Genomic DNA, 18,013 nt, shown 5'->3' with positions numbered 1-18,013 from the left:
CCAAATAGTTTTATTCCCAAAACTAGGAGAGGTACCTGCTGGTTCTATTCACAGAGTGCACTCAGAGATATGTTGAAAGGGTGGTATTTTTGAGATGCAGAGTTTTAAGCTTTGCCATCACCAAGCATAAATCGCAAGTTTTCCTTCACAGAAACCTGAAGTGCACGTTCTCTTTTTTGGTGTCAGTTAGTACATACATGACCACAGGCATGTAATTGGGCAAGATTTTGCTTGGTTCCCACCTGTGTGCCTACTGGTGTGGCAAAGAACCAGAATTGTCATGGAATATCTGTTCACATACCTGCAGTGAAATTAAACATAGCTTGCATTCAGTGCTAATTAAGTGGACATATCTGTGCAATCCTGCTCTGCTTGATTGACAGTGTACTTATTATTATTTCCATCCAGAGAATCTGATGACAGGTTGTTGTATCATCTGAAGGTTGTGACTGCTGTGGTGGAATTGACTACACACCTTGTCTGATGGGTTACATCTCACTGTGGTACTCAGAAGTGCAATTCATAGCTGGAACTGCAGCAGCTAGTGAAGATTTAACCTGTGTTTTTGTGGGGCTTTTAATTATCAGCAATACTGCTAAATTTTAGGGGTACAGCAAAAATAATCTCCCTCTCACTCTTAGAAAGTTCACAAACTAATTTTTGTGAAAAAAAATCAAAGCTTTTGATATGTCTCTTGTTCTCTTGTGGTTTTGTAGTCCCCAGGGCCAATCAGCAGGGCAGTGCTGGGCAGCATTCTGAGCAGTCCTGACCCTTCAGTCTACATTTCCTTACAGATTAAGTGAAAGAAGGAAGGAAAATATTTTCCCTGGTTGCTGTGGGCTCTTCAGCGTGAATAGTGCATGACTGGGCTCAATGCCAGAAATAGTACTCTAGAGGCAAGTGATCTCTAGGTGGGCCTAGTATGATGAAAGCACAGACAATTTAAAAGAGCAAAATACATATAAATCTAAATGAGATTCATAAAGAAAGTGCTTAGTAGCAGAGAGCAGGGATGCCTGATTTACTTTCTCGTACTTATGTGTCTCTAGTAAATCTGACAGTACAGGTTGAAGCAGTTACTCAGTATATCTCAAATAGTCATCTCTGTTCCCTTAGCTTGGATGTTCTCTCATCTCACTGCCAGCTCTGCTGGACCACACTTAGATGTCAGCTGCAACACGTGGTTCTCTGGAATGCTCTTTCACTCTTCATCTCCTTCCTCATTTTCTTGAAGGCAGGCAGTTCTTCACAGGAAGTTATCCCTCATTTAAACAAGTTCAATATTATAGAATAACAGGACCTAGACCAGGGAATTAGGCTTTCTAATACCTTAGGATCATTTTGCTGATGTTAATGTAGGTTAGACAGTAACTTTAGACTCAAGGGCTGCCTCAGTTTTGTGTCTTGCAGAAAGATGAACATGTGGATTACTTGAAGTAGCCAATACCAATACAGAATAAATACAGTTCCATTCTTGCTGACCTGAAATAGTCAGTGATAGTGGATGGCTGGCTAGTAAAGGTATCTTTTTTGTACAAGCATGGATGTACAAATGGAAACCAAATGGACCCTTCTTTTGTGTTACGGTTACCTTCCTGTAAGTGGTAAGTAAGAACATGAGACTTCATGCAGGGTATTGGTACCAAAAATTCAGGTACAGGTCCTGCAGTACTTTAAAAGATGCTCTGGTGCACAGCACGTGGGAAACAATTCAATTTCTCATCCACTGTGCTTGCGTGTCCTGTCCCACTAACCATGAAGAAAAGCGCAGTTACAAGGAAAAGAAAATAGGTATTTCTGGTTTTATTGACTACAAGACAGCATATTCATTCTTTCTTGAACCTAGAGTGTACAGAACTAACAGGAAAGATGTGATGATATTCTGTCAGCGCTTGTCTACCCCAGTCCTTGATATCTTCATTTCCTCCTCTATGGTTTAGCAGATGCTTCCGCTTTCCACTGGGCTTTCTTCTCCAAGTTTATGTTCGTAAGAGATTCATGTCTTTTCATACCCTACAATGTGATAAGATCATCAGTTATCACCTGAAGGACCATGGAGTTGAATCTTGATCAATAACTTATAAAATACCTGACCTGTCCTCACCAAGGCACAGTTCTGCCACAGCTTTAATGCCAGGAAGCCAAGAGGGTTAAAGTAAAATATTGAGAGATTATTTTGGCTGAAAGTAATTACTTCTCTGGGAATAAATTAAACCCTTTTTTCAAGGCACTAGCAGATACATTGTGTGCTTCTGGTCAGTATTTTGTACTGATCTGATTTTCACAAGACAGAGAAACAAATCAAAAGTTAAACATAATCACAGACTCATAGAATATCTTGAGATGGAAGAGACCGCATGTACCATCAATTCCAACTCTTCAGTGAATGGCCCACGGGGGATCAAACTTGTAACCTTGGCATTATTAGCATCATTCTCCAGCCAACTGAGCTCATCTCAGGAAACAAAAATAATTCCAGCTGCTTTGAAAACAAGGATTCCAAAGAAACTGTTCTTTCTTCCTGGTATTTGCATTCATACTTCTCCAGTACAAAGGAAAATGCTCTGGGAATCATCAATGTTTGATCTCTGCTAGTAAAGCCAGGAAAAATCCTTCCACTGTTTCATTTCAGACTGCTGCATCCTTTTCATTGTAATAGACAACTCCTGATGGAAATGTCAGGTGACACTCAGTAACTCACAGTGCGGGGGTTAAGACTGTCACTACTTTTAAGGTTTCTCTACAACACAGTAGTCCACAGAAACCAGACCTGAACATTATCATCAGAAGAGAGGCAGCATAACAAATAAGGTTCTTCTGGCATCCAGATGCTTTAAGCTCAGGGGTTTTGTTTGGGTTTTTTTTTGTTTTTTAAGGAAGCATCTTAATGGTGACATCATCCTTTTCTGATGAGAATTAGTCAATGAGGGTCACTTCTGGGGAACCAGGAGGGCTTGTTAAAATTTTGTTCAGCGATAAAATGACAAAAAACTCTAAAATGGACAAAAAACCCCAAACCCCCAAAGCAAGATTGTACTAAAAATCCATAGAGGAACTAAGAAGTTTAAATGAAGGTTTATTTGCCCTCATCAGCCCAAATTCTGTGCTTACCTGCTTCCCTCTGATCACCATGGTGATGCATCCCACTATTGTCAAGGCAATCATGACATAGCTGAACTTGATGCGCAGGGTGGTCTTTGCTGCTTGCACTGTGTCAAGCCTCAAGAAAAAGTAAAAAACAATGAGTAAGAGACTCATTATCAGAGACCCAAATAATTCATTTGGCTAATTATTTGATTTGTCCTAGTGTGCTGTCTTGGTAGTTTTGTGTAATGCCAACAGCACTTGGCTCTTTGCACAAAAAAGTTTTACAAGAACAGTAAAGGCTGATCCCTAACTACATTGGGATATACTTGGTAACAGGCATTCCTCTCAAAGCTGGAAACAAGCAAAACTTTTTAAACTCAGCTTACTCTCTTGTTAAAATACTGCCTTTGCAGACCACTTGACTGCAATGCAAAGGAGGAAGGCTGCAGGATTTGTGTATGCTCATTATGAAAGAACAGGAAAAAGAGAGGAATAGTTTAACAAATACTGTATTTTTCTTATTGTCAACTCCCTCTGTGCTCACTACCACCTTCCAATATCTGCAAAGTTAGGGAAAACTCATCTGTATTATAATTGTGATGTATTTAACATAGTAAAACATGCATTTTTTTCTCAATAGTGGAAGTCTGGTAAAACCCAAAATATGGTGTTTTAACAGTTGAGAGTTTATTGGGCAGAGGGAAGCATCAGCACACCTTTGCATCTTCTTCTGCCTGAACTTCACAGTGGTTTCATTTATGAGGCAGTCTTATTTCCCAGCAAGGTGCTTCCTCTGCTACAGGAAAGTGCTATTGCACTTGGAAGTGCAGTAAGTGACACACAGGCTGCTGAATTCAACACTCAGAAATTCTGAATAGGGCTTGCTAAAAGACCAGTGGTCCCCATTCCTGCTGGAATAAATAGTCCTAAAGTGATCTGCTTCCCTGAGAAACTAAGGAGGTGTGGAAGATTGTAAACTTTTCTATCATCTCTGGATAGATGAACTTTTAAAATTTTTCTTTTTAAGTTTAGGGGGCTTAACTAGCCACAGCAGCAGCTATACCACCCTTTTGGGAAACTTATTGCCTACTTTCCTGTTATCTTTTAAAAATCAGAAGTCTTCCACCAGAAGAGTAGCAGTTACTGACACCTTCCAGCTGTGTGGAGAGTAAAAAGAGATTTTTGTTTGAGTTAACTCTGAAGGTTATTCTAACCGAAATGACATCTTGGTTACAGCAGGTTTTAAGTCTGTGTCAGGGCAATGCAAGAAGGGCCAGTGAAGCATTAAATGCTTTTTTTAGAAGTGCTTTCCATAACAACCAAAGACATACACCCTGTACATTTAACTCTCCTTACAGAATATTTAGGGCAGATGACTCCCTTCTCAAGGAGGGCTGATACTCTCACTGATTATATTTGGCATATGACAAAATTCCAGAAGACTGGAAAAGCACCAACAGGTTACTTATACCCCAAAACTGATGTGGAGAATGCATTTAATGGAACTGGGAAATTATTACTGTACATAAACATGAGTGAATATGGAGTCAGTTACTACATTTTGATCTTTACATTTGGAAGGAAAAAAAAAAATGATATTTGAGGATCCATGGTAGTTCAGAGTGGTAAATTACACAAGACCTGAGAGCTGAGAAGTTTTGTTCTTGTTTTTGTCAGAGCATTGATTTGAGTACAAGATTTCTGATCATAGGGAACAAACACATCCATCTACAATGAAACTAATGGTTAATTTTAGCATCCAGGTTATTTGCTTCTGCTAATAATCTGCAGTGAAAGCCTTGAGTTCAGGCTGCAATTAAGCTGAAATGCACAGCAGTAGGATTTTAAAAAGTTTGCTAGTTAATTTTGGAAATATCTTAGGTGTGTTAAGAATTTACAAGAGCAAAAGGTAGATATCTAAACACAAGTTGCATTTTAAATCAGTTCAGTGGCTGAGTTTAACACTTGTTTAATAAATGGGTTGCTTCACCACATTTTACAAGATTACTGAGTTATAGCACAAGCCCTTACAACACATAATTAATCTCAGAACAGGAAAACAAGTTTTTGTGCTTTTATAGTTCTCAACTGTCTTCTCAGATTTGGCTGAATTATTTATCTAAATAAAAATAATTCCCTATGCACTTGCAGAAATGGTCAGCTTTTATCAGAAGTTGGTTTGTCCTTTCAATAAACTACTGAAATCAATCACTCTGCTAACTCTGTTTTCTTAAAAACATTCATAACAGGTATTTGGTGTACAAAAATACATGAAGTTGTAGTAAGTTTTAATAATTTACTCCTGTATGTATTTCAAATGTAGTTTTAAGAAAAAAGATTCAGTACAAAATGGAAGGATTCCACATTTAACAAAATTCATTCACTGTGATACATTTAAATACAGGGATGGATTTTCAATTCCCATGTGGTGCATCCAGACAAACAAAATATGTAAGAGGGCAGCTACATAATTTTCTTACTCAAGTAGTGAAAAATTTACTGTTTCTTTTAAATTGAAATAAATACATGTATTTAAAAGCATTACAAGCATGCTTTAAAAGATAACTATAGTACCAATAGGAATGTTTTTTAGACTAATAGTTGTCTATTGTTGATAAGTTTGATCTTTATTTTTGGTGTCCAAACCAGAACATCCAGTTTTATTTTCTACTTTTCACACGGGACAAAGCTTTTGACATTTGGACTCAGCAGCAACAGGGAAATTTTGACTATGTATAGTCAGGGAGCCTTAACACTTTGTTAGTTTAAATTCCAACAGTAAAGGAAGTTGGCCCGTGCCCTTTAGGTTTTCATTAATAAATACTTTATATGAGTTTCAGTTATTTTATAGCTGTATATGAAAGTTTCCCACTGCAAGAGACTGACATATAATGAAAAACACTACAAAACGCTCACACTAATGTTTGAAAAAAGCTTTCTGATTGCAAGAGAAGAATAAAAATTAACTGATCTGACATGGTTTTCTAATGAAACAACTCATAAATGCTGGTCAACCCTTTGCAAAAAAAGGAAAAAAAATCAAGAGGAATACATCCTCTTAGCACCAGAGAATTGCTGAGGTCATTTCATATACAAGGATGATACACCAAACACAGCAGGGTAAGGATTTTCAGCTGTGCAAACCCATTCCTTTCTAGAAAAGTTACTCTGGAGTTGCATGCAAGTAACTTATTTCTGCATAGACAAGTCTCTTTTACAGCTTCAAATGTGATACTTACGAGACAGTCTCTGGAATATCCTCTAGCTTTTTGAAATGGCCTGCCCACAACAAAAACCTTCTCTCCCAGAGTGTAGGCTTGTATCCAGGCACTCCCGAAGCAGATCGACCTAAAAAACCCAACAAAACACCACCAAAAACAACAGTCAGAGAGGCTGGATGGTCAGAGCTGTAACAAAACCAGTTAGGGTGAGCAATGCAGAACTCTACATATGATTGCTAGAGGTGGTTAGAGAATGAAAACTGTATCACAGATTAACAAACATGTAAATATGGGTTAAAATGTAAGGAAAGCCAAATCCTTCTCAAAACCTCTGTATCTGCAGGGCTAAATGTGCAGAAGCTGCTCCAGCTTCTAAGGTTCCCAAGGTACTGGTTTTCTATTTCATTTAAATAAGGTTAAAAAACCCAAATGGAACAGCTACAGAAAAGCCAACATGATGCACAATAACAAAAAAAGCCAATATAACATCACAGAATGTTAACATTTTCAGGCAGTGTAAGATTTTATCTGAAGGTAAAAATAAACACGTGACCATAGGCAAAGATTGGACGCATAATTATCAGGTCAGTCTATCAAACTCCATAAACAAAATATCCATAATGTAACAGGGGAAGCTTTTCATATATAACATACCATTAAAATCCAAGAAACAAAGTGCAAAGATAGACAGCTTTTTCCTTTTAAACAATAGGCAGTATCCTGTATGGCCATGTTCTCCCTCATGGATTCATGAATTATGTAGGAAGTGGGGTGGATACAGTTTGCTGACAGCACCAGCTTATTCAAAAACAAAGAAGAGGGCTGAGCCCAAAATGCCACGGGGCTTCAGAACTCAGAGTCAATGAACTGGCCTGGGAACTCCCTTGTCTATAAACAGGAAGCAATTCCAGTTCACACACAAGTGACAGACACTGCCCTTGCTTACAAATCATTACCTAGGCCTGAGCAAGGCCTTGGGGTTCCACAGTGCTTCTGGCAAGCAACAGAACAGGAAACAGCATAACTGCCCCTGATCAGGAACTCTGACCAACACAGCAGCATTACTGAGCCTCTGTGAAAAATTCACTCCAGCTTTCTGAAAAGCATGGGAAATACTTAGAGGGAGCTAAAAGAGAACAGGCACAGAGAACCCTGGTAAGGACAGCCACAGGTATGGCATGGACATCGTGTAAGAAACTGTGTCACAGACCGAGACCCTTTGGCCTGGAAAAGCAGTGACTGAAGCTCTCTTCAGCCCAGCAGAGCATTATAAGAGACATTGGGAGTGTGGGTTTTAATAGAAAGGGTACTGAATAAAGGAAAATCAGATTACAAAAAAGTGCACATTGGGTTAAAAAAACAAACACAAGACTGTAGCTGAGGAATTTCTTCTTAGAGAAGAAATTCTTAGGGAACTTTAGCATCCACATTCTTAGAGAATGTGGATGCTAAAAATACATCTAATCTAGCATCAGGAAATTTGTTGGGGAAAAAGAAATCCAGTGAGGACTATTAAACGCCAAGATGCCACCTCTGGGGCAGTGATATACAGGAACCCTCTTCCCATTCTCTTCCTTATTCCCACTTTACAAAAATGTAAGGGACTTCCTTTACTGGCCCCTACTGGAGACATCACATTTTTAAGGAGACCTTCCTACCCAGTACAGCTAATTCATGTTTTTAACACAGAGTCATGCCAAATGCTTCACATCTGTGTGTTCCTTTTCTCCTGCATGGGTGTGCCATAAGGAGCCTGTGATACAGGGAGCACAGAAACTGTCCTGTAAATAGTGAAAAAGTGTTTAATCGCTTGAGATGTCCCTTACCAGTTACACCCTTAAAGGTGAACAACTCAGACTCTTCCCTGCAGGGCACATTCAGTTTTTGGAACAGCTGCACTCCAAAAAACTGCAAAAGTCTTTTAGCTCACACAACATTTCTAAACATGAACAGTTTACAGTGGGTCTGAAGAAGCAGTTCCAGAACAGAGCTGAGGAGCCTCAGTGTAGGAGTGTGCACTAGATAAGGTTCTGGTGATCTGCTACAAAGTGAATGCTGTGTGACCCTCACAAGTGGAAACATCGACCCCTGTCTTTTTGTTAGAAAACAAGACTACCAAATTTAATGCTCCATTTTTTCAGTCTAGAGACCAGAACTCTCACAAAATCAGGGACATGATCACCTATATCAGCAAAATTCCTGTTCAGATGATTGCAGCAGGGATATGTGAGTATTCTGTGGCATGAAACATTCCATGACTTTATCAAAGACTCTTACGCTTTGACTGAAGGTCTTGCTGGGGTTTAATGCACAGCCTTCTGTTTATCTTCAGGTCCACTCCCTCGGTCATCCTCAGAACTGAGGGAATATTTCTTCCCAGCAGTTTAACAGCCTTATCTGGAAAAGGAAGCAGAGGAAGAAAAAAGCCAAGTTTAACTCAGAGCAGTAGAAAGTGGGAACCAGCTTTTAAATGGAAGCATTTGGGGTTTTTTTAATATAAGACGGAAAAAAGAAAGAAAACCAATAGGTACAAGTGAAGGCAAGAAGTACCAGATTTAGTTGTAATAGCCTACCAATGAAAACTTGCTTATAAGGTATGCCTTGAGCTTGCTCAGTAATCTTATGTAGAAAAATGTGAATGCAATTACATTCATTTTTTGGGGGGGGGGGGGAAGCAAAATAATGTCCTGCTAGCAATTTCTAAAACGCATTACAATTTCCAGGGACTAATCTATACAAATGTTTCAGATACACTTTGGATGGTGCTATTTCAAGGACTGCACACCAGCATTCTATCAATCTTGTCACATGCCAAAAGCATTGAGAGTCAAGTAAAAAAAAAAGTCAAAAAAGCATAATATTTAGCACTGAGAGGTAACTACTTTGTAGCACATTAGAAAAGCCAGGACACCTTATATACGAACACATACTTTACAGTAGGCGCTTCGAATGCATTAATTAAGATAATGAAAAAGTTTAGGAAAAAGCTCCAAACAACCAACCAATCTCAGAAAGGCAAAAACGGCACTTAAAAATATAAAAGGAGTTCTTATTTTACTTTGCTATACTGCCTGAAGCTGTCCCTCCTAAGGCCCTTTACTTTCGCGGAATAAGGTACTCCCGCTCTGAAAAGCCAGTAATTTACATTTCCAGGCGACACCGCCAGGGAAGCTGGCCCTTTTAGGGAAGCCGAGGCACAGCCGCTCCGCTCCCGTCAGGGTTTCGGCCGCCAGGCCCGGCCCCAGGCTCGCCTCGGCTCCCGCCCCGCGCTGCGGTCCCGGCCGCCCGCGGTCCCGGGCCGGGCTCGGTCGGTGCCTCCCCGCCCGCCCCGTCGCTCACTCACCGGCGCGGCCCCACATGGCGCTGCGGGCCCGCGGGGCGCAGCTCAATGTCACGGCCGGGCCCCGCCCCGGGCCCGCGATTGGAGGGAGCCGCGCCGCGGGGCGCTCGGGGCCGGCGCCGCCTCCGGTGGGGCGGCCGGAGCGCTCGCAGCGGCCGGAGGAGGCGGAGGGGAGCGGGGCCGCTGCCGGTGGCGATGCCCTGCCGGGGGCCGCTGCGCCGGGGGCCGCGCTCCGGCGGGGCCCGCCCCGCTCCGCCCCGCGCGTCATCCCGGCTCCCCGCCGGATTGGGCGCCGCGGCTCCCTCGGCCGATCCAGGATGGCGGCGCCCGGCGGGGCCGCGAGCTGCGAGGACTTCGCCGAGTTCCAGGTAACCCGCGCGGGGCGGGCGGGCCGAGCCGGGCCGGGCCGGGCCGGGGCGGGCGCTGCCGCCGCCCGTCCCGCGCGCTCCCGGCGCTTCCCGCGAGCGGCCCCGCGGGAGCGCGCCCCGCGCGAGGTGACCCCGGTGCCGGGGCCGGCGGGATGCGGCGGGAGGGAGCGGGGCCGGCCTTCCCCTCCCCTTCCCCCTTCCCTCCTCCCCGTTCCCTTCCCTCCGGCGGGAGCGCGGCCGGACCCCTCCCCGCCTTTCCCGGGACGCAGCGCTCGCGGCGCGGGAGCCACGCGGGCGGCGGGAGCTCCGCGGGCGCCTCCGCGGCGTGTAAGGGAGCGGGGGCCACCCGTGCCTTCGGCGGGGCGAGCCGGCTCTGGGAACCGGCTGTGTCTGCACCGCGGGATCCCAGAACGTCCTGAGTAGCCAGGGACCCTCCGGAGCCACCGAGTCCAGCTCCCGGCCCTGCACGGGACGCCCCAAGGGTCACATCGTGTGCCTGAGGGTGTCCGAACACATCTTGAGCTCCGTCGGGCTCGCTGCTGTGGCCACTGCCCTGAGGAGCCTGTCCCAGTGCTCTGCTGCTCTGTGTGAAAAACTTCTTCGTGCTATCCAACCTAAACCTCCCCCAGCTCAGCTTCACGGTCCCCAGAATGCTAGGGGGGTTTTATTCAAAGTTTGCCTTTTTGGTGCAGGTTTGGTGCCAGTTTCCCGTGTGGAAGTGGGGTCGGGGACTTGGGCACAGGCTCTTCAGCCTGTCCATGCTGCCGGCAGGGCCAGGGGACTTCAGGGGGCATCAGTTACTCACCCCTGCTCTGGCCCTTGCTGCCAAGGACACTCCGTGGTTTGCAGCACATACTCCTGCATGTGGGATTGCTCCTTCGGTGTGCTTCTAGCTCTTTGTAAGGAACCCGATTTAGTTTCTATTAAAATGCTTAACTATGCAAATTTTTTTTGTAGTAGGCTTTTCTGAGAGATATAACCGAGTATCTCTCTCTTTTAATACAGGAGCTGCTCAGGGTGATGAGGACAATCGATGATAGAATTGTTCATGAATTAAACACTACGATTCCAACAGCTTCCTTTGTGGGGAAAGTTGATCCTGGCCAGACGTGCAGAGAGCTGTATGAGTCTGTGAGTGTGCACACCTTCCACTTTCAGCTCTCTTCCCACTGCTTTGTCGTGTGCAGTGGCCAGTAAAGCATCCTCAGTGTCTGAGGAAAACACTGCCCTGGGAGATCCTGCTTTGTGTATTACTAACAGCACTGCTCATCATCTCCACACACTGCTTCAGTTTAAAACCATGCAGGGCAGTTCTTTGTTCTGCAATACTGATCCTTTGAGGATCTTTTTAAAAGGGTGCTTTTCTGCTGCTCTGCAAGACTCCTCATGTTTACCTTTGACTTTTGATCAACTTGGTAAGAGCAAGAACGACAGGGTAATCTAAGGTGAGAGTAGCTGCTGCTCAAAGCTGTGTTGTTTCCCACATGTGGATTATGAATTCAAAGGGATTTCTGTAGGCACAGCAATACCATGACTTTAGGAAGTGTCTGTTTAAACTTATAACTAGGAGGTTTTTATTCTGAGTCACTGTGACTTTCTTTTTCTCCCCACTTAGTTGATGGATGCTCACACCAACAGAGAAAGAATCATCAAAAACTGCATCTCTCAGACTTCTGCCATAGTGAAAACTCTCAAAGAAGAGAGGGAAAAGGCCCATGAAGATGCAGCATTATTAAAGCAACTCAGGAAAGAACAGACAAAGGTGAGTGGTGGAGCCTTTGAGAGATCACTTACAGAGGTAGAAGTGGGTATCTTTCCCAAATGGAAAGACCAGTGTGATGGAGAGAGCCTGCAGTGGATTCTGAGTCAAGCAGTCTTTTCCAAAGTTCTCATTGGCTCTTGTTGGGTCTTGTGAGAATTATTTTTCCCAAGGCCTCAAGGCAGAGAGGTTTTATCCTGCAACTGGAGCATTTTCTGAGATTCTTTTACATGTATACTGTAGAAAAACACATTCTTTCCTGTGGTGGATTCTAACCTTCACTGACTGACAACACCAAGGCACAGCTTAACTTTTCCTGTTCACTACAAGATGCTCCCAGGCAACCTTGAATTCCACTTGCACAGCCTTTTTTCTGGTTGGTATTTCTTGGATTAATATTTGGAGTACCTTGTCATCCTGTGAGAGAGGGAATTCTGGGAACCCCACTGAAGTTCTCCTCATTTCCAGGACTGCTTTTGTAAGGAAAAGGATACTGAGAGAACCACGTGGCAGATGAGCAGTTTTATTCTTAAAGCCTCACTTATTGAACTGCCAACAAGCATGGATATTAGTTTATAAAACTGGAGTGGTTGCTTAGTATTTTCTACAAATTTTGTTAGCACAGCCAGTTCCTTAAATCATTTAGTTACTGAGCCCAAAATCTCTTATTGGAAACACTGGGAGGATCACAATAAAAGTGTTTAATGATTGGAGGTTGCTTCAAATATTAAAAGCAATTCATGATTTAGACACATCTCAGAAATTTTTTATTAGATCACCTCAGATTTGTACTTGGACCCTATGAGGTGTGATCTCCTGACTTTTTTTTTTTTTTTTTTTTTTTTTTTGGCTCTCCAAAACACAGAGAATTGCATTTTTTCTACAAGTCAGAAAAGCTATCTTGACAGAACACATCCTAGTTTTAAGATTGGGAATTTCAAATATCTGTTAACTTTTTGCAATACAGATCTCTTTTCCCTTGTTATGTCTGTTTCTCTCATCCTGCTAGTTGTACAACTTGGAGGACTTCATGCATAATTATTACTTCTGGGTCACTGAATGAGAAAACTCGGAGGAGTAGTTTCTTTGAACTATTAAAGATCCTCTGAGTGTTTATTTTATAGATACTTATCCTGGTCATCAGTCACTCTGGATGCTGGATTGTTATTTCAAACAGATTGAAGTCCTGTTGAGCTGGGGAAAGTGCATCCAACAGCTGTAGCAACTCTGTGTCCTTAGATATCTTACTTGGAAGGTTTTTAGTGGGATTGCTGTCTTTGCTTGCACCTGTTCACCAGGCTTCTAATTGGAACCGTGTATTGAAAATGGATAAACTCCGACTCTTTGTCTGTTGTGTTAAAGACTCCAACAAGAACACATCCTATATTTGGGCAAAATGGCAGATGGTTCTTAAATCTCCTCAAGACCAAATTACCCAAACACAACTGTCACACCTGCCCCTCAGGGTTTCTAATAGGTGTGAAACAAAGAGATTCTTACCCTCCTCACAGGTCAAGTGAGTGCTCAAAAACTGTGTATTGGTGGTAGTTCTTGCCAGAGTTTTTGCATCTGTGTAGAGCTGATTTGTCCTGCAGTGATGACATAAAATACTAACTGGTTCAGACAGCACAAACAACACGTGATCAGACTGCAAACCTTTTTGGTCAGTGCACTGACTAGATGGCAAATGAAGCAGAGAGGGTCTGTTCATGCCTTAGTTTTAAATCCAGAATCCCAGCAGGAGTAGTAGCTTTGCTGCCAGCTTCATATATGACTCTAATGTGGCAACTGAAGGCTGCAGGGCAAACCCCAGCCCTGGCATTCCCTGTGCTCAGTGCTTGCTTTAGGGGCAGTTATTTGTGCCTGTGAAGCCATCAGTGTTAATCTGTTAATTGCTAGTAAATCTTGATGGGCATTATTTAGGAATAGAGCATGGGTAATTAGGATCTACTGCCAGGCTTGTTTAGTGAGTCTGCCTTCACTGTGCCCTTGCGGAGCTGTGTCTGCCTTGAGCACTGGCTGACTGGAAGGGACAGGCTCCCAGGGTGACTATGCATTGTGTCCTTTGGTTTGCACCATCAGAGGAGGTGTGCACCTGGTGCTGGGGTTAGGAGCTGGAAAGTTGCGTTGGTAGTAAATACTGAAGGCTGCAGTTTGACAATAACCCTTTTATCTCTTATTTTCTGCAGTTGAAATTGATGCAGTCGGAGCTCAATGTTGAAGAAGTGGTAAACGACAGAAGCTGGAAGGTACTCAGTCATTTAATAGTGATGATGTCCTGTCCCAACAGACATCCCAACAGATGTCCTGCACTGGAGGTGTGGGACTGGTGCCTTGTGAAGCAGATTAACTGGAAATAGATGAAGGCACTGCTAGGGGAAATGCTTCAAGTCAGTAATTTTCCCAGTTCTCTAAGCAGAGATCAAAGCTCTTCAGTTGCACTGCCAAGGAAGAAAAGCCTCTGATTTAGCATGGAGGAAGGACTGTGAATTATTCCCTGTGTCCCTTTCTCCCCCTTGCCAGTGGCTGAGCACTTGTAGGCTTTTCTGTGGTGACTTCTCTGAAGAGCTTTTCAGGGCCTCTAACAATGTCTGAGAGAAGAGTCTTTCACATTTGCCTGTATCTGGTGCTGATCACAACTCGGAGCAGAGCCCAGGGGAGGGTGAGGCTGTAGAAGCTGAACCTTTTCCTGATGGAGTTTCTTCGGGCCTGAACAGACACTCCGTGGTGCAGAGGGCAGCCTTGCCGTTGCTCTCCTGTGTCAGCAGAGGGTGCAGATCACCCTCTGGATGATGGCCCTGAAGTCTATCCGGTGATTTTAGCACTGAGCTTAAGTTCTGAGGCGGCTGTATTGCATCACTGCAGCATTTCACATCTGGCATCCTTTGCTGGTTTGATGTAGCTTCTCAGAGCTTTCAGTACTGCAGAGAGAACCTCTTTCCCTCTCTAAATGCAAAAAGGATTTTTGCAAATAGCCACTACTAGCTGCACCTTCCTTTTTAATCCCTACTTCATGATTTTAGTCTCCTAGATTACACCAGTGTAAAACCAATACGGCTTTGTGTCTTGGGTGTTCATCAGTAACCTCAGTGCAAGCTGATGAAATGAGCATTTACACAGTTTTCTGCATATGCATTGTCATCAGTACACCTCTGTAGTACTGTCCCAAAAAAGCTAAGCATGCACTTCAGTGTAGTTTTAAACCCACTCAGATCTGACTAAGCGATGCCACTGCCTTAACAACAACATGCTGCAGGTCACCAGGGGCAAATATTTTACAGTGACTCTGCTACAGGGGAACAGCCCCCACCCTAATCTTCCTTCTGAAGCACCAAATTTAGTAAAGATTCTGGAGGCTTCTTGTAGCTGCATTAAGCTTTTACTGGTGGCAGAACTGTCTAATTTTTTCCTAAAGATGGAGAGTTTATAAACAGTGAGGTATGCATGGTGTAGGGGTACTTTAGGCTGCTGGTATATTCCTCAGCCAATGTTCAGAGTGGGGCTTGAAGAGATAAATATTTCTGAGTTTTATCTCCAGTTCTGTTACACTGTGCTCTGAATATACACATAAATTTCTCCTTTAGCTGCTTGTTAAAATGTCAGTTAGAACCAGTCATGGTTGCAGACTGAATGCAATTTGTTACATGGATATGATTATTGGTGTGCAGGCTGGTGTTTCACTTTTGTGGACTTCTGGTTGGGAAGTACACTTGTGTATGTCCATTAATCCTAAACAACTGAAAACTAATGGGAAAAATCTGATTAGGAAACAGATGTTTAAACACTAGAGGCTGTAGCAATAGTGGCATACAGAATGCTCCTTTAGAGAAATGCATGTGGAATTTGGATGATACCATACAAGGAATAGAGTTTCAAACAAGACACTTCCAGTAGTCTCTATCCAGCACCTCTAGATTGGAGATTGGAGTTTATTGTTGGAGTGGTTTATGCAAATATGTAAAAGCCAGCAAAATCAAACTTTTGCATAGTTACATGCATTTTAATGTTTCTCAGCCATTGATTTTCCTGAAAAATGTCTGATAAATGAGACTAGCACTTTACAAGTAGACCAATGGAGTTAAATGGCCTTAGTAACACTAAGTAACACTAAGATCTGTGAGGCAATGATCCTAAAAGTAGGAGGCAGTGTTAGTAAGAGTGCAGTGTTGGTCTTCCTGCCATAGGTTGTGGAGTTACTGTTGAAGATACTTTGAAAGTTAGTGTGATAGCAAGCAAGCTGATGTGTTCTTTGATGTTAGAGACCCTTGCAGTGCTTTAGAGAGCATTTCCAGCACCCTTTTAGACATTATTCCATTCAAATGTCATTAACAGACAATGGACATAAAACGGTGTGATTTGTTCTTGAGTAAAATGTTTCTAATTGGACTTCATGCTGTTGCTCTTAATTTCTACAGTTTCTTCCTATCACTGATCTCAAATCTTTACCTCATCTGAACTTTTCCAGAGGTGTCCATTCCATGTGGTAACATAATGGCTGCACGTTACTGTGTGTGAAAGAAACTATATCACAGTTTTTGCTTTCTGCAGTATGAATCAGTTTGTAATACATGTCTATTTCTTTAAATAAATTAAATTTGAAAGGTAGTTGAAAATTGCTCCAAAATTGTTGAGAAGCAATGCTGAAACTAATGTGTGCTCCAGGCTTCACTTTTGCTGAAGTTGCCGTAGGTTCTGAACTGTGAATAAGATCTGCTCTAGAAGATTTTAGGAAGATACAGCTTGAAACTGTATATTTATATAAAGTGTCGGATAACTTCCCCAAAATTACAAGATCACTCACTTTGCACATAAAGCCATTGGGAGAGTTCATGAAACTTCATATCCTGATGATCACAGGCACTTGGGTCTGCCACATCTCTGGACAGCTTGGCAAAATATGCTCTTGTGGGAATGCTGGCGGGACAACCAACAAACAACCTGCCAGAGCCTCAGCTTGGTGTCAGGTGGTGCTTGTGTCGCTTTCAGGACTTGTGCTGGACAAATTTGGATAAAAACTGATAAATCTAAATGGCTTATGAAGAGCACTTGCAACCTTGGTGGGAGGCTGTGTGGTTTGCTTTGGATTCAGGCTGCCTTTCTTTAAATAGTCACGTTTTTTGGCCCTCCTTAGGGTAGGATGGCAGCAGTTGAAGCTAAATATACACGATTCTCAGCATCCAGTTCTGGAGGCTAAATTTTACCCAGAGAAGGTGCCAGAGGTGAGTGAGGCAGGGGTGCTGTGCCCTTTGCAGGGAGTGCTGGCAGCATTGGCACAGGCAAGCAGGTCACTGGAAGTGTGCACGTGGCTTTCAGGAGCCCTTGCCCCTCTTCTTGGCTGTCATGCCAATGTAAAATGTGCCTGCTCAGGAAAGACAGGAATTCAGCACCCAAGTTTGAATGCCAGAGTGAACCTAATAGAACACAACCATTCAGGAGCCTTCCCATGATTATTTCCCTCTCTTTTAAAAACAAAAAGGCATCAGCATTTTTGATGGTAACAGCCTGCCAGGATTAAGAGTCTGCATTTTCTGAGGGAGAACACTTAGTGCTGTGGAGTCTCCCAACATCAGGCTGCAGACTTTGGATTTACTAAAGCCAGGAGTCAAGGTGAATGGAGATGGATGTCTTGGTAAGTGCCATTTATTGATACCTCAGAGCTGGGCAGCTTGAGATGGGTGCTACATGAAGAAGTAGTCTGTGAAGTTCTGCTCATTTCCTGGATGGGGTTGATTCACTTTTGCTCTTCTGTTTTGGTGTCTCAGGTATTTAACGAGCGGTGCCGAATTCACTACAAGCCTCCGAAGAGTCAATGATGATGTGGGGTATTTTCCATCAAGGTGGTCCATAACTGTGAGAGCAAAACTGGAAAGAGACCTTGGGTGAGCTGAACTGGGACCCTCCAGAACCAGTAGAACCCAGTCTTGTTTTGTTTTGGACCTACTTAGATGAATTCTCAACTTGAAATGATTCTCCTGTAATTAAGAGAAAACAACTCATCTTTTGTACAAAATATGTGAACAAATGAGTTTTATAGTATTAAAACAATTTTCAATCGGAATGCAAAACTGGCATCTTTCTTGAACTTCCACAGCTTCAGTGATCCCAGAGGGGAAGAAAGAGTAAAACCTATCCTGAGCAGGGAGGAGAAGGCTCTCCCTGAGCTGGTGCCTACTAAAATATCAGTGAACATAGTCTTTTTGTGGAAATAATCTGCTGAAGTCTGAAAGGAAGTAAAAAT

General features: G+C 43.1%; 2 protein-coding genes across 3 annotated transcripts; one reads left to right on the top strand and one right to left on the bottom strand.

The window, feature by feature from the left end:
• Nucleotides 1-1,788: 1,788 nt before the first annotated feature.
• FAM162A (family with sequence similarity 162 member A) lies at nt 1,789-9,719 on the bottom strand. Its single transcript, XM_021549198.4, has 5 exons — nt 9,652-9,719; nt 8,586-8,705; nt 6,327-6,435; nt 3,112-3,220; nt 1,789-2,013 (listed from the first exon to the last, which is right to left on the bottom strand). Exons 1-5 carry the CDS (start codon nt 9,665-9,667, stop codon nt 1,930-1,932), a joined length of 438 nt encoding a protein of 145 aa, XP_021404873.2. The 5' UTR covers nt 9,668-9,719; the 3' UTR covers nt 1,789-1,929.
• A 238-nt stretch (nt 9,720-9,957) lies between these two features.
• Nucleotides 9,958-17,840, top strand: MIX23 (mitochondrial matrix import factor 23). Of its 2 annotated transcripts, XM_085592065.1 has the most exons (6): nt 9,958-10,016; nt 10,709-10,915; nt 11,022-11,147; nt 11,632-11,778; nt 13,965-14,024; nt 17,538-17,840. In XM_085592065.1, the coding sequence occupies exons 3-6, from the start codon at nt 11,037-11,039 to the stop codon at nt 17,586-17,588; spliced, it is 369 nt and encodes a 122-aa protein (XP_085448191.1). In that variant the 5' UTR covers nt 9,958-10,016; nt 10,709-10,915; nt 11,022-11,036; the 3' UTR covers nt 17,589-17,840. The 2 variants fall into 2 exon arrangements, with proteins under 2 accessions (XP_085448191.1, XP_021404872.2); XM_021549197.4 differs by lacking the exon at nt 10,709-10,915.
• The last annotated feature ends 173 nt before the right edge of the window (nt 17,841-18,013 follow it).

This window comes from Lonchura striata, chromosome 1, assembly GCF_050655825.1.
Source record: "Lonchura striata isolate lonStrDom1 chromosome 1, ASM5065582v1, whole genome shotgun sequence".
NCBI classification, from domain to species: Eukaryota; Metazoa; Chordata; class Aves; order Passeriformes; family Estrildidae; genus Lonchura; species Lonchura striata.
This window is presented reverse-complemented; position numbering and strand designations above follow the sequence as displayed.